General features: G+C 41.8%; 1 protein-coding gene across 1 annotated transcript in view; it reads right to left on the bottom strand.

Annotated features, from left to right (window-relative positions):
• The window catches only part of tln2a (talin 2a), a 104,685-nt gene that overhangs the window by 35,673 nt on the left and 55,207 nt on the right, over positions 1-13,805 (bottom strand). Inside the window, exons 11-21 of the mRNA XM_008278574.1 lie at positions 10,871-11,026; positions 9,848-9,949; positions 9,355-9,431; positions 6,577-6,757; positions 6,258-6,371; positions 5,976-6,084; positions 5,011-5,219; positions 3,253-3,351; positions 2,312-2,479; positions 1,407-1,541; positions 918-1,077 (exon numbers count right to left, since the gene is read on the bottom strand). Of these exons, the coding sequence (XP_008276796.1) occupies positions 918-1,077; positions 1,407-1,541; positions 2,312-2,479; positions 3,253-3,351; positions 5,011-5,219; positions 5,976-6,084; positions 6,258-6,371; positions 6,577-6,757; positions 9,355-9,431; positions 9,848-9,949; positions 10,871-11,026 (1,510 nt within the window). The remainder of the gene's footprint in view (positions 1-917; positions 1,078-1,406; positions 1,542-2,311; positions 2,480-3,252; positions 3,352-5,010; positions 5,220-5,975; positions 6,085-6,257; positions 6,372-6,576; positions 6,758-9,354; positions 9,432-9,847; positions 9,950-10,870; positions 11,027-13,805) is intronic.

The raw sequence follows: 13,805 nt of genomic DNA on the forward strand, positions 1-13,805 counted from the left end.
CTGAAATAAGCTGAAACTGACAAAAGTAATAATTAAATAAAATAAAAAAAAAGAAAATTATGACATTGCTTTTGAATTGTGGCTCAACAGAAATATTAGTTAAAAAAAAATAAAAAAATAAAAAAACAAGCAAACAAGCATGATGGGCCCCATAAACTAGTATTTTGTTGAACAACCCTTTGAGCCAATCACTGCAATCAAGTGTTTTCTGTAACTCTCAGTCAGACTTCTGCACCTGTTGACAGCTATTTTGATTTTGACCCACTGCTCATCAGCAAAGTGCTCTAATTTGTCCGGCACCATTTTTATTTCCATTTTTTTAAATTATTCTTTTCAACCACAATGTCTTATTTCACTAAATTATCATTTATCACATTTTTATTTATTTTTACTTTTTTCAGTTTCGACTTATTTGAGTGACTTTTGTGAATTTTACCTTTTTTTTTTAAATGGAAGGGTATGAATACATTTGAGGACGACTGTAAGCACACACAAGAAACATACTTCGAGTTGTGTGAAGTGATTTGTGTAGGGCTCTAAAAAAAATTCATGAATCATGTTGGTCTAAAAACAGTCCAGAGAGTTCAAAAGGTTAAATCAAAAATATCAGCCTTAGTGTAGCGCTGGAGGAAACTGAATGTCTGTAGAATATGTTAGCACGACTACCAGCTAAACCCTCGCTGAAAGCAGCTGTCATTTGTGTCCTTCGTGCTAATTACTTCCTTAAACCATAAATGCTTTTCAAATGAAAAATTAATCCCCAGGTAAATGGCAATTAATTAATGTTGTTACTTAACATAAGTGCTGTACATAATAACTTAATCATAAACAAGTGAGTTGAGCTCAGCTTTCACTTTCTCCTATTCTGCCCCTTATAGCATTTCCTATACAGAAAAATCCTCCTCTTTTGGACTCACCTGCGTCTCCCATGGAGCTGAAGATGCTCTCAGTGACGGTCATGATGGTGTCTGTGGCCTGGTCGTAGCGCCCGATTGGCTCTCCCCTTGACGTGTACTGCCGGACGTGCTGGAGGAGATCTCCCAGAGCCTGACTCACCACGCTGGCCGCTGCGCTCACCTGCAATAAAAGAGACGTGCATCATTAATGCACTTCTCGAGCTCTATTATTTGCTACTTCTTATTCCAACAGGCTGGTGAGAGACACAATGGATTCATTATCTTCGCTGCTTCTTAAGCCGGATGTTTAGCTCACAAACTGAAGACGCTGAATGGAGAAGCAGCTGCTGTATTCTATTAAACAAATCAGTCAGCTCGTTTGTTTCACGCTAGTGTGTATTTTCTGGGCCAAATTCATTCTGGGGACATGCACCTCATCATTGTCTGAAACAAAAAAAAAAACAAAAATTTGATGCGAGAACAGTTAATGGACAAATTAACCAAGCTGACCTGTTTCAGGAGTTCGCCATCTTCCGTGGCTGAGAGGCAGGCCTGCACGCAGCTTTCCACCGAGCGATCCACCAGCTTTCCGGCTTCTATCAGCTGCTCCTGGCAAACCGGGGAACTGATGGTCGGACTCACCACCTACAACACAACAAGGGGAAAGTGTCAAAAAATAAAAAATAAAAAAATAAATTTAATGCTTTAGGTATTACATTGAATTAGGGAAATAAAGGAGAAACAGCAAAAAATAAAAAAAAAAAGAAAGAAAAAAAGATTTCTTCAGTGTAAAAATAAAAAATAAAAATAAAAAACTAAACTAAAACTTTTAGCATGTTAAAGATGAAGATTATTTTTTTTTTAATTTGAAAGATCTAAATACTAAAATAACAAGAACAGAATATCTCCATAGTGTGGCTCAAACATAACCACTAAACTTATTTTTACGTTGCTATAAACTCATCATCATTAACAGAGAACAGAGGAAACACAAAACGAGAGGAAAACAAGATTTGAGAGCAGCAGATGGTTCTCATCACACGGCCACGCAGAGAGGTGAGGATTTGTTTAGTAAATGCAACTATTCAGATTGGGAACCAGGAGGGCATTTAAACTAATTAAAGGCATGTGGGTTGTACAATTAAGGATGTGCAAATATGATGAGGGCACAGGGTATTTAAAAGCACCTTAGTGCATCCTCATATACTCACTGTCTAAAAATACATTGTTTATAGCAGCAGGCAAATTGTGTTTGTTTTTTTTTTTTATACTTGAAGAAAATTATTGTCATGACGTCAACCAAACAGCTTCTCGAGTGATATTGTTCTACCACCGAAAGTCTAATATTAAAACACAAGATAGGCGAGTGGGTTTATTGACATCACTTCAGAGTGCAACAGAACATATTTTTGTACCTTGGCACATGCCACCAGCTGCGAGGTGGACAGGGCGCACTGTGTGGCGGCAGCGATGACCCGGTTCTGGAGGACGGTGTCTTCTGCAACCTGGGCCACGTTCTTGGCCTTCAGCACCAACATGGCCGCCGCATTAGCCACCGCTTTGGCCAGATTCATGAGGACGTCCTATAGCAACAGGTGACAAGGATGAAAAAAAACAACAACAACACCCAAACAGCAGTATGTCATCAGCAACTTTAAATACCTGCACATACATATACCATTTTGACCTCATCTCCATTAACAGATAGAAGCATTAGCATTCAAATAGTGCAGATAAATGTTAAATTATCACTCCGTACAGTTCTACACCAAAGGATTTGGTTTGTAATTGTGTGTAATTGCACTAATTGCGAGGACATCCTAGCAAACATTGTACAGAAATAGGACATCTAACTGCCATCCCATTTACTGTCTAACGGGAAAAGCAGTGGTGTTTGCCTATTTGTACATTATAAACATAGACTTAACTATACAAGTGCCATCAAAGCTGCAGCATCAACAGTCTAATCTAATTAAAAAAACACATTTAGCCCCTCCACATCTGTTCAACTCATCATTACTGAAGTGCTGTAAAATACCAAAACAGTGTGTTTGCGTAAGGCAGGCTGAAGAAAAGTTGTGATGACTTGATGTATCGGTGCGTAACCTAACCACCAACATTGTATTACAATAACAACAATGACCAGCCAAGCACGAGTTATAAAACGCAAACCGCAAGCGCAGCAGCTAGAAAAGCCTTCAATTTAAACCAAAATGTGTAGTTAAATTTTAAAGAAAACATTCCCCTCATATTCCCCTGGTTACTGTGTGATGTTGATTAAGCGAGTGGCAGCTCCTGAACGCTGGCTTTTCTCTGAATGCGGTGATGTTGATAAATGAACAGGCTGCGCTGTTACCTGGAACCTCTCGTCTGTCTCGCTCTCTCCAATCTGGCGCAGGAGGTCTCCGCTGGCCTGGCCGATGCTGCCTGCCGCTGTCAGCACAGTCTGTCTGGGCTGCACACACACACACACACACACATAGAAAAACCATCAGGATGTGATACTGCATTTAAACACCTGGCGCCATCTTGTATCTTAAGATACTGTATATTGTGCTGAATCTGTTTTATCAGTGGCACAATTATGAGGTGAACGCAGAGAGAATTTAAAAAATGTCTTGTGTTTACTATAATAATGTTATAATGCCACGCAGCTCTAAAATAGATTTAAATAGTGCTTTTAATTTATTACTACTGCTCTCATATTTGCTCTGTGTAAACACAGGTTCAGCCCAATCTAGCAGAAAAATCACAGAATTTTTGTCATACGATGTTGGTGCAATTAAGTTCCTACTAAAGGCCTCACAGTTGTCGAAAACTGCAGATTTTTTTTTTTGCCTTTCACAGAATCTGGTTAGTTCAAACATGCTATTTTTGTCATATTTTTAAATGAGACATGTAAAATAAAGTAATTTTGATGAAATATCACGATTTTAGGCGCAGATTTGTCCACATGTTCCAAAACAATGTAGAGCCACAGATAAGGCATTCAAGGACCATCTGAAAACTTAAAAATCGGATAATTACTTTACAGTTTCTGACTGATAAAGGCTGTAACTTTGGCATTTAAAAAAAAAAGATAACATGCCTTTTAAACCAGCAGATGGGTTTTGGGGTTCAGGAGGTTAAACTCTTAAAGATGGACTACACTTCTCCGTATCTAAAGGCTGCACATTATCTTTCCAACTACCTGAATGCATAATACACGAGTGCCAAAGTGAGATATGCAGATTACCGGCCAGACACTGAGCAGTACATTAACCTCTGAATGATTCTTTCACAACAAAACAACTCTTAATAGACCTCAGTGAAAAAAACATCAAAGCCCTGCAAACCAAGTAGATGCAGGCTGCATGAGCACATTTGTGAATGATTCACCAAGTGTTCTTTGCAGTATCTTAAGGGTACCTTAGTCTCTGTAAAGACAGAAGAAACTTGTCAATCAGCTCGGTTCATATACAGATCATCCAAAAACGCTTCCGTTAGCTGAAGCCGTCGAGCAGTGAAGGATGTTATTGTATTTACAGAAGTTTAGGACCAGGACAAACACCGCATTATTAAGAGGCGACATGTTGTCTCATGGTTGAGCTGCTCGGTGACAAATTTAATTAGCTTTTTAGGGTTGTCAAGTTTGGACAGAACAAAAGATTGTGCAGACAATCGAGTACACACAAAATCTGGCGTTTTTCAGGAACACAAATGGTGAAAAAGTTTACTTACTGCTTGGACTCAAATCCAGAGTGAGGCATCACTTTCACACATTATTTTCCATTTTCTGTCTCTTTCAACAATCTTTCCTCTCCATCCATGTGCCCTCAACTCCTCCTCTATTTAGTTTGGGCTCAAGACAGTGTGCAATTTTGGTCTGCGCTTCACATTTCAGTTCTACACCAATACCTCCCATTATGTCCTTCAGATTTTTATTTTCAGTGAAGGACTTTGACACAACAACCCAAGTGGACTTCTTCACCCTTTCACATGGGCAGCAAGCATCAGATGTTACACACTAATTACAAGTGTGCACAATTAGTACTGCCATACTAATAAAACCAAAGAGGGGTAGAGCTGAATTGTACTTAGCATCATATTCTTCATTCAAGATGCTGCTGCTCACCTCTCCAGAGGCCGGCTCCACGGCCTTCAGCAGGTCAGATACGGCTCCTGCAAGTGTCCTGGCGGCCTTCATCAGGTCATTTCCTCCTCCCACATCGTCCTCCATCAGTGCAGCCAACAGCTTCACGCCCTTTGACATTTCAGTCAGGTTGGAGGAAATAGTGGTGATGGCGCATCCCACCGCTGTGTAATCCGTGTCGGTGGGATCACCTGAGGAAGGACAGAAAAAGAAAGACCGTGAGGGAAACATAATCCTAGAGAAGCGACTCCGAACCCAAACAAAGTCGAGCTCAATTGCTCTCCAGTGAGTTTTCTTCAGATTTACTGACTCGCGTAAAGGAAGCAAACGTTCAGCAATGAGGCGAAAATATTTGCCTTTAACCGAGATTAGAGACTTTGCATAAACGCATCAGTCTATTTTAGCAGAGGTAAGTAAGAAGGAAAAAATAAATAAACCAAGGACCATCTGTTACCAGTCTAAAGCTGAAAAATAAAAATAAATAAAAAAGTAATCAACCAATTTCAACATGGAGTGATACAGAGCCAGTCGATACCCTCAGCAGCCCACATCCTCCAAACCACAGCACGACATGAGACTTTATACAAGCTTTACAAAGATGGCAATGAACACCAGGCGGATGGAAAAGTTCTACTTTAAAGTCACTAATTGGCCAAATAATTTTAACTGCAGAAAACAGAACCACTAAAATGTACTCATAAAAGTGCGGGCGCAAGTATTTACAATTTCACTGGCTTCACTATTGGTTCGTTTAAGACTTTAAATCATTTCAATTGAATTTTCAATAAGTTCCAACATTGAACAATGTAAAGCTAAGCTCCGCTATCAAGTCATTTTATTTCCTTTAGAGTGCAATAAATACTTGTCCTACTAGTGGACAAACAGATTCATGTCCTAAGGAAGAATAAAGAAAGACACATTCTGCTGAGTCATGCCGAGCCACTGACCAGCAGTGAGGTTGACAACAGAGGCTGTTCCTGCCGTGATGGCGTCGACCTGCGAGTGGATCTCATGTTTTGATTCATCCATCTTGTTTTGGATCCACATCTTGGATGCCTAAAAAGAGACCACAAATAGTCAATGCAGCTTTAACATGGCAGTCAGTTCAACTGTTTACAGCGATCACCACTGGATGTGTCCTTCAACAGTGATACATTAATGTAATATGTGGAACAGAGTCATTTATGAGTGTGTGACTGTTGCTAGTGTACATGTGCAGTGTACAGTACCATGTCTTGTCCCAGTGGCGGCAGGTTGTCAACCTCCCCCAGGTCTATCTGAGCCTTCTGTACGGCTTGCATACTGGTGTTGATGGTTCCCATCAGAGCCTGCTGTGCTGAGCTCTACACATGAAGGAAAATAAACAGATTCAGTGTCTCAGTGACTTTTAAATGAACTTAACTAAGGGAAGAAAACTGTCCCCTGGGGTGACATAGTGGAAAATGATAATACTTCTGCCCAGCTGTATCGCTTAAACAAACTCTTACATTAGCGGCATTAACAGGATTTCATCAAACACAATCCTGCTTGTGCTCCTACTGTTCTTACCAGTGGTGGCATGTGTCCGCGGTGCATCTGGCCCATTGTGATCTGCTGCTGAGCAGATGGCATGGTACCCATGCTAAGCGACTCCGTGCCGATGGAGCCGGAGCGAATCACCCCTGGCAGTGCCACGGAGCCGTGCTCCACGCGGCCAACGCGGTTAAACTGTTGCTGAAGGATGGTCGACCTGCAAGTAGATAAAAGTGGAAGAATGAGCACTGAAACTAAAAATGATAATCAGGACTCCAGACCAGCCTTTTATTGGTTGCACTGGTGCGACTAACTTGTTCATTTAGCTGAACCTACAGTTTTTTAGCGCAAGTAACATATTTGAAATACTACCTATATTGTCAGTACTCATACACTCTGGTGATGTCTTAACCCTTTATAGGACTTCATAACATTTAGTAACAACATAATTGAGAAACATTTTTCTTGGGGTAGTGGTATTCGTGGCACTAATCTCAAAAAATAAGTCAAACTGGAGTTACCAAATATGGGCACATGGCCAATAAAAGGTTAACACACTGACTGACAGTAGACAGGGTGAAGGTGCAGACAAATGTTTTGTACATTTAAGCTGTTCTTTTTCATTTGATTAATCTGGGACTTAATAAAACTTAATAAAAGATGGCTCTTCTCTGGCTATATTAAAGGAAGTGATGAGTTTTATAGTCATTTCTGACTCTTCACTGCTGGGATTTGCTGCTACCTGGTGCTGAAACATTGTGAGGAAGGGGGGAGCTGCTCTGTTGGCTACACACCTGTAGCGGCACAATATGAGTTTCTTGGAGACATTATGATTATTTAGCAATTCAGTTCAAAAACACTGATGCGCTGACAGTAAAAGCACTGCGGCCAGTCACGCTTTGACTGCACTCTGCAGTAAGTGCAATACATTGTATATTGTTGGACAGTCTATCATAACTTGATGTCCGCCCCTTTCTCCAATGTCCGCCCCCTTGACAACAAGCTGAGGGAAACCTGCAGAGAGTGGAAAGACTGCTGTGTGTTTGCTTTAACAGAAACATGGCTCCATGACAACATCCCAGACGGACATAAAGCTGGATGGGACGACATTGTCCCGGGTGGACAGACAGGCAGCTAGCTCTGGGCAGCATCTGTAGCTTCATCATCGTCACACCATTGTGTGTGTGTTTGTGCTCCTGAAGACCTACCAGGACCTGAAGAGGTTCGCCATGTTCAATGAATGGCAAATGGACGCTGCGGTCCCTTCAGGAGGCAGCGGCAGCGAACATTTAGTGTCGTATCCCAGACGTGTATTCTGCAAAATTTGCTGGTTTCTGAATAAACACTCTCTTATCTTGCCTGCACTACTGTGTATGTGCAGCAGAATGACAATAAACTTGATTTGATTTGAATGACAACGTATCAGCAGTGCTGTGTTGGACAGCGTGACTGATGTGCATGCAGAGACTTGAAGGATGAGGGGGAGAGTGTAAACAAGGTTGTTGTTTGAAGCTAAATTTTACAGATGTCCCCTAAACGCCTCAGATGCAAACTACAGGTGGATTCTATAATTTAATGATCCGTCTTAACGCGCAACATACGACACCGTTACTGTGACTGTCCACAGAGAAGCCTCGAGTACCACATGCAGCTCAGACTAGTGTGCATCAAAAAATTAGTTTGAAAAGAGTGAAATTAGGTGTTCTAAGGTCAGATTTACCCAAGACTAAACTAAGTAATCATGTCTAACTGTTCAACCACACAGCCGGACACGTTCAGTGTCAGGCTCCCCAGTGCAACCAATGAAAATGTTTAGTCGAACTTCACATGAGAGACCGTGACCGTCACAGTCTGGAGCCTTGCAATGCAGCATCTATTACTGTTTAGTGATAATCAATACGTCTGTAAAACAAGATCCTGTCTTCAGTGCAAAACACTACCGTGATTTTTTTTTAAAGCCCCTAGAAGAAGCTAAAAAGATGGGATGTGACTGGTTCTTGTCTGAGTATGAGCTTCGATGGCACAAATTTAGCACCAGGCAGGGTGGATTTGTGCATTTGTGACTGTGGGTCATTAACACAAAACAGAATGACACTGCACAGTCTTCCCACTGTGTACTTCTGGAAGACAAAGGTTTGTTTTGTTTTTCTGAAGATAAGGCCTTCCAGAGTTTGGCTTGCAATGTCTTTGCAGTATTAAAGACTTTTGCCGTCGGCCGTGCATACAACAGATAAAAGGAAAAAAAGAAAAAATACAATAACAATTTCAGCAAATACTCTCTCAGTTGAAAGCAGGAAAGCAATATCAACCCAGGCTTGGCAGGAAAAGGGCTTCAGTTACGTACCGAGAGTCCTCTGTGGGTAAATGAGCTAATATACATCTAATCAGGAAATGTTCAGATAGAGACTTTGCCTGTCTGGTGCAGCAGCATTTCCTCACATAATGATTATCTTACAGGATAAGGTCTAGCTAAGGAAGTGTTCCTGTGGCACAATGAGGTCCTGAAAGATGGATGTGTGGGCTGTGGTGGACGGCGGCACAGAGAAGGAAATAAAAAAAGGTCTAATCTTGTGTTTTGTTACAATAATATAAGAAAACTCTGTATGCTGCTACTGTGCTCATAGTCAAACATCATCATACGGCAGGACTGTACTATAGCGAAGCTCGGAACAAATGGAAACTGTGAAGTAGTGCTAAAAACAAAGCACAGTGAGAATATAATTAGTCACACCGGACGCACTGAGCTGCTGACTTTTGAAGCTAGCATGGCTAGAACAGTTCAGGCACTTTTAATGGTCAGGCTGATTTACATACTTTTTCGGGGACACAGATTCCTCGAGCATGGTCGACTCCTCATCACCTTCTAATCCGAAGCGGTCCTTGCTTTGCTTCTGCAGGAGAGAGAACAATAGAGCAGATGTTTGTTGAGGTGAGTCAGAGCAGGAAATTGATCTCAGACACCCACATATTTGCTCCTGTTTTTTTTTTTTTTTTAGGTTTAAGACAGACCAGAATAAGGTCATTAAGACTGAACATTATATGAAACAGGTTCACACTGCCCTTCAATACCCCAGGTGCACAGAGATGTATTCTGTCTTTCACCGTTTGCTCTAAACTGCATGACCAGCTCTTGCAATGTACCTGCGACACAAGAGCCCAGCTTTCCTGTGCTTCTTTTCATTTAACTGCAGCTGGATGTCACAGTGGTCAGGCTCTATCAAGCATCAACAGATCTGAGAATGTGTCTGCCACAGGAGGATATTGATTCATTAGGATTCATCCGTGTCTCTAGAGATAAATGTCTCACCTTTTTGAGGATGATGTCGATGTAACCGGCAATGAGCTGAGAGATCTGTTCCCCTTCAGTGGTCTGAACCGAGTAGTAGCTCTCCTGGTACTCCCCAAAGTCCTACACGCACACACACACACACAGACACACACACAGCTTGATCTTAAACATGCATTTCATGCTGGATTGTAAGGAAAGTAACCAGTGCTGTGTGTGCGACTATACACAGGCTAAGGATTTACTGTGGGGATTAATGTGAATCCATGGAGACAGTTAGTCTCAGATGAACTCTACACATTGTATTGGGCTGACATCAAACTGCTGCAACCTACAGAGAGTCAGATTAGTCCAAGAGTCATCTTGGGGGAAACTTTGCACAGGAAACTGCTTTCTTTCAGCAGAGCATTGCTCTGTTTTTTGTACTAAATAAAAAAAAGGAAAAGCTATGTGCAGAGAGGTCTGTGTCTTTCACAATGGCAAACTCAAAGCATTTCATTAGTCTCCCACATCACCTTCTGACTGATTAACCTGTGCTCCTCATGTAAACAGCAAATCAAACCTCAAATCACAGTGTCACAAAAACACACTGACTGAACCTCAGAGCACTCCGACAAATTAACAGCAGCAAAGAGTTTTCGTTAATTTAATAGAGACAGTGCGTCTTCCAAGATCTGCAAGATTAAACCCATGTTGCTGATTGACTCCGGGTGCTGACACAAAGGACTGCTACTGACAGGGAAGACAAAAGAGTCTGTTCAATAACTGAAGTGCACAAGCGAATCAAAGGACAGGCATGCAGACTGAGCACTACGGTGATGGTTTTACAGCCACTGCAGGAACTGTTGGGTTTACTGAGTCTGTAGTTTGTATTTAGGATTAAGGATATTAGTGGGAATGCGAGGAACAAAATAGAGCCAGCAGCATCAAAACACTGAGTATAAATGTGGCATATGGTTGCATCAGTGTCCAGTGAGATGACAGATGCCAGTTTTCTCGTTAAATCTTTGGACTGCATGTCGAGTGTGTGTGTGTGTGTCTTACCAGGGTGAAGCTCTTGGGTGACGCTGCCCACCTCTTCACAGTGGTCAGAGGCCACTCCTGAACCACATCTTTGGTTTTCTCGTCCACTCTCATCACGGACTCTTTGGTGATCCCCAAGAGCCGCGGCACCAGCTTGTTCTTACTCTTCATCTTTTCCTGCAAAACACATTTGAACCAGATAAACTTTACAAACACTACAAAAACACTTGCATTAAGCACTAGGCATTACACCGGGCAAATACTGAGTAAAACTGAACTACAGACCAAAGCATCATACAATAAAGACCCTAAACAAGTAGATTGTTAGTCAAAACATAAATACTGAGAATAAAACAACTATTCACAAGAGGGCATGAAGTGAAAAAGAAAAGAAAAAGTGTAAACTTCTGATAATCTAGTCTGTGCATATAAGGATTTTATATAAATGCATAGTCCTCGATCTTTGTTTTTCTGCAGGGGAGTACCATATCGCAGTGCTTTGGGATCCAGCATGGTATCAACTTGCCCCGGTCAGGAGACGAGTGGGGCAGCTATGAAAAGCCACTAAAGTTCACTCGGGTTAAAGTAAGGCCTGCATCTGTTCTTCTTGTTGACAATCGAGGCATTCGGTGAATGTTGTGGCCTGTTGGTAGCCAGGCTAGTCACAAGATTTAAAGGACCTCACAACATTTTTTTCAAGCTATATTTTGGGGCTTTGCATGTTTTAGAGGTACATTTTGTTGGCTTTGAAGTGGGGTTGTATGAGGCACTTGAGGTTAGCGCACCCCTCGTTTGGAGAAGCTGACAGGATCCAAGTTAAGCAATGAACTCGCCTCTCTGTTCAAGTGTATGCAACATTTAAAATATTTTCATCACCTTACCATCAGACAGTCCTTTCCAACCAGGAACTGATGCACATGTATCACTTCATGTTCACTTTAAAGCCACCAGAATCTTTTGACAAAAACGGTAATTTTACCTCACAGAACACGGGAGCTGCTGGTCTACTGTCAGCTTGATTGGTTAGTTTTTTTTTTGCATTACTGTGTGACCTTAGTGTTTTTAAGTTAACTTGGATCTGAACCAACATCCAAAAATACAGCGTACATTCAGATATATGGATTGTTTTTAGGTGGCTCAACTACACTTTGCTGCAAAGTTCATTGCTTAACTTCCGCGGCTGTCCTCCTGTCTGGTTCTCCAAACTGGGGACCGACCATCCGACCAACATGAAAACGTCAAAGAAACCAAACTATCCCTTTAATATCCGTTCTATCTTCTCTGTATTCATATTTATGAACAGCAGTATCTCTGCTGTCATTGCCTTGAACGTACACAGCACTTGTGTAAAACAGTTACCTCTCATTGAACCACACTGTCTAAATAAAGCCGCAACGAACAAATGAAAACGGTCGATCCACATAATACCAAACTCAAGATTCAAACAAACCATTTTTAAGTGACAACTTTATTTCCTTCAGTGAGAAACATAGCCCCCCGTTCATTTTCTTTAATTTTCTTATTCCTCTGCCTGCTGAGGTTATTACTGGAATCAAAGGCAGTTAGAGAACAAGACAGATTAACAACTGAAGCAACAAAAAAAATTTAATTCATAGGCCTCACAGCATTAAAGTCTAATTTCTCTGTCATGCCGATCTGCCAGGATGGCTATTCAACTATCTAAGCAGTGGGAAGAAAAGCTAACTTTTCCCAGTTAGTAATTAAAACGCTATGTCTTAATCATGTCTTTATCTGCCTGTCAACAAGTGTCGACCTCCCCCCCTGCATTCACTGAACCTCTCATGTCATACTCCAGTCGCTCCCTGAGCTGCAACACTGAGCCCTTCTTTTCCTTTCGCCTTGCATGGAAAGAGCAAATGTTTCTTCAGGAGCTGCAGTCGGGGAGCAGATGGACAGAACGTGATGGGCTGTGACGTGAGGGCAAAGAGGTGAGTTGTGTAAAAGTCCTGCAGGGCCTATAAACTCTCCGGGGCCTCCAGAGGTTATAGGTGAGAGACTATAGGCTGCATTTTTTCCAGGGTTATTTTTAAAATGTTTCTGCTCGGCTGGATTATGCTCAAGGATGACAGACACGACAAAGGTGAGCAGGTATGATGTTGAACTGATCAAGGGGAACGCAGAGCCGAAACTCAGAGGTGGAACATGGTTTAGGGATGCTTAAAGGCAATGAAAAGACTGAGTACAGCGCAGACTGTGGAATACGTAAACTACTGCAAATGAAGACTTGATGAGGTGAGCTCCATGCAACGGGGAGCTTTTGTTTTAATATACTTCATCTTTATCCTCTGGTGATGACAGCTACTGATGAAAAGCCAGGAACTGTTTGACAGAGACTCTGAAACAGAAAGTGACTTTTTTTTTTTTCTGTAATTACCAAGAGAGAGCAATACATCCGAAAAAGTGACAGGAAAGCTGTTTTTCAGCGCAAACAGGGAGGTTTCCCATGACTTAATGCAGGACATCCTCTTGGTGACAAATGATGTGAGATTGGGGGAGAAAAAAAAGGAGTTATCTGTCACTCTTGTCACAGCAGCTCCATACTGTGGGCACTACGACGAGAAATCAGTAAATTGCTCCCATCATGTGGCAGCTGGACTTATTCTGGAGTGGCGCTAGGGTTTACCTACCTGTCTCCCAGTGTCTCCCGTTCACTCCACTTCCTCCCTACCCAACTCTGAACTAATCTTGGTGCCACACTCAGCTGCACTGACAACATTTGGTTTCCTTCCAGGAACTCCCCACAGAGGAGGTGCTGCTAGTGTGAGTCGGTCAATAAGTGAGACTGACAAACACGTAGGAGATGTATGAGGGGAAAATGTATGGCTTACGAATCTCCAAACGGTTCCTTCCTTTGTGTATTTATATATCTCACTGAGAGAGCCCTAAAGAAAAGTCGGGCGTTTTTCCTCCCAACAGGTACTCTGGGTTTGGGTGA

Source organism: Stegastes partitus, unplaced genomic scaffold, assembly GCF_000690725.1.
Source record: "Stegastes partitus isolate 25-593 unplaced genomic scaffold, Stegastes_partitus-1.0.2 Scaffold127, whole genome shotgun sequence".
NCBI classification, from domain to species: Eukaryota; Metazoa; Chordata; class Actinopteri; family Pomacentridae; genus Stegastes; species Stegastes partitus.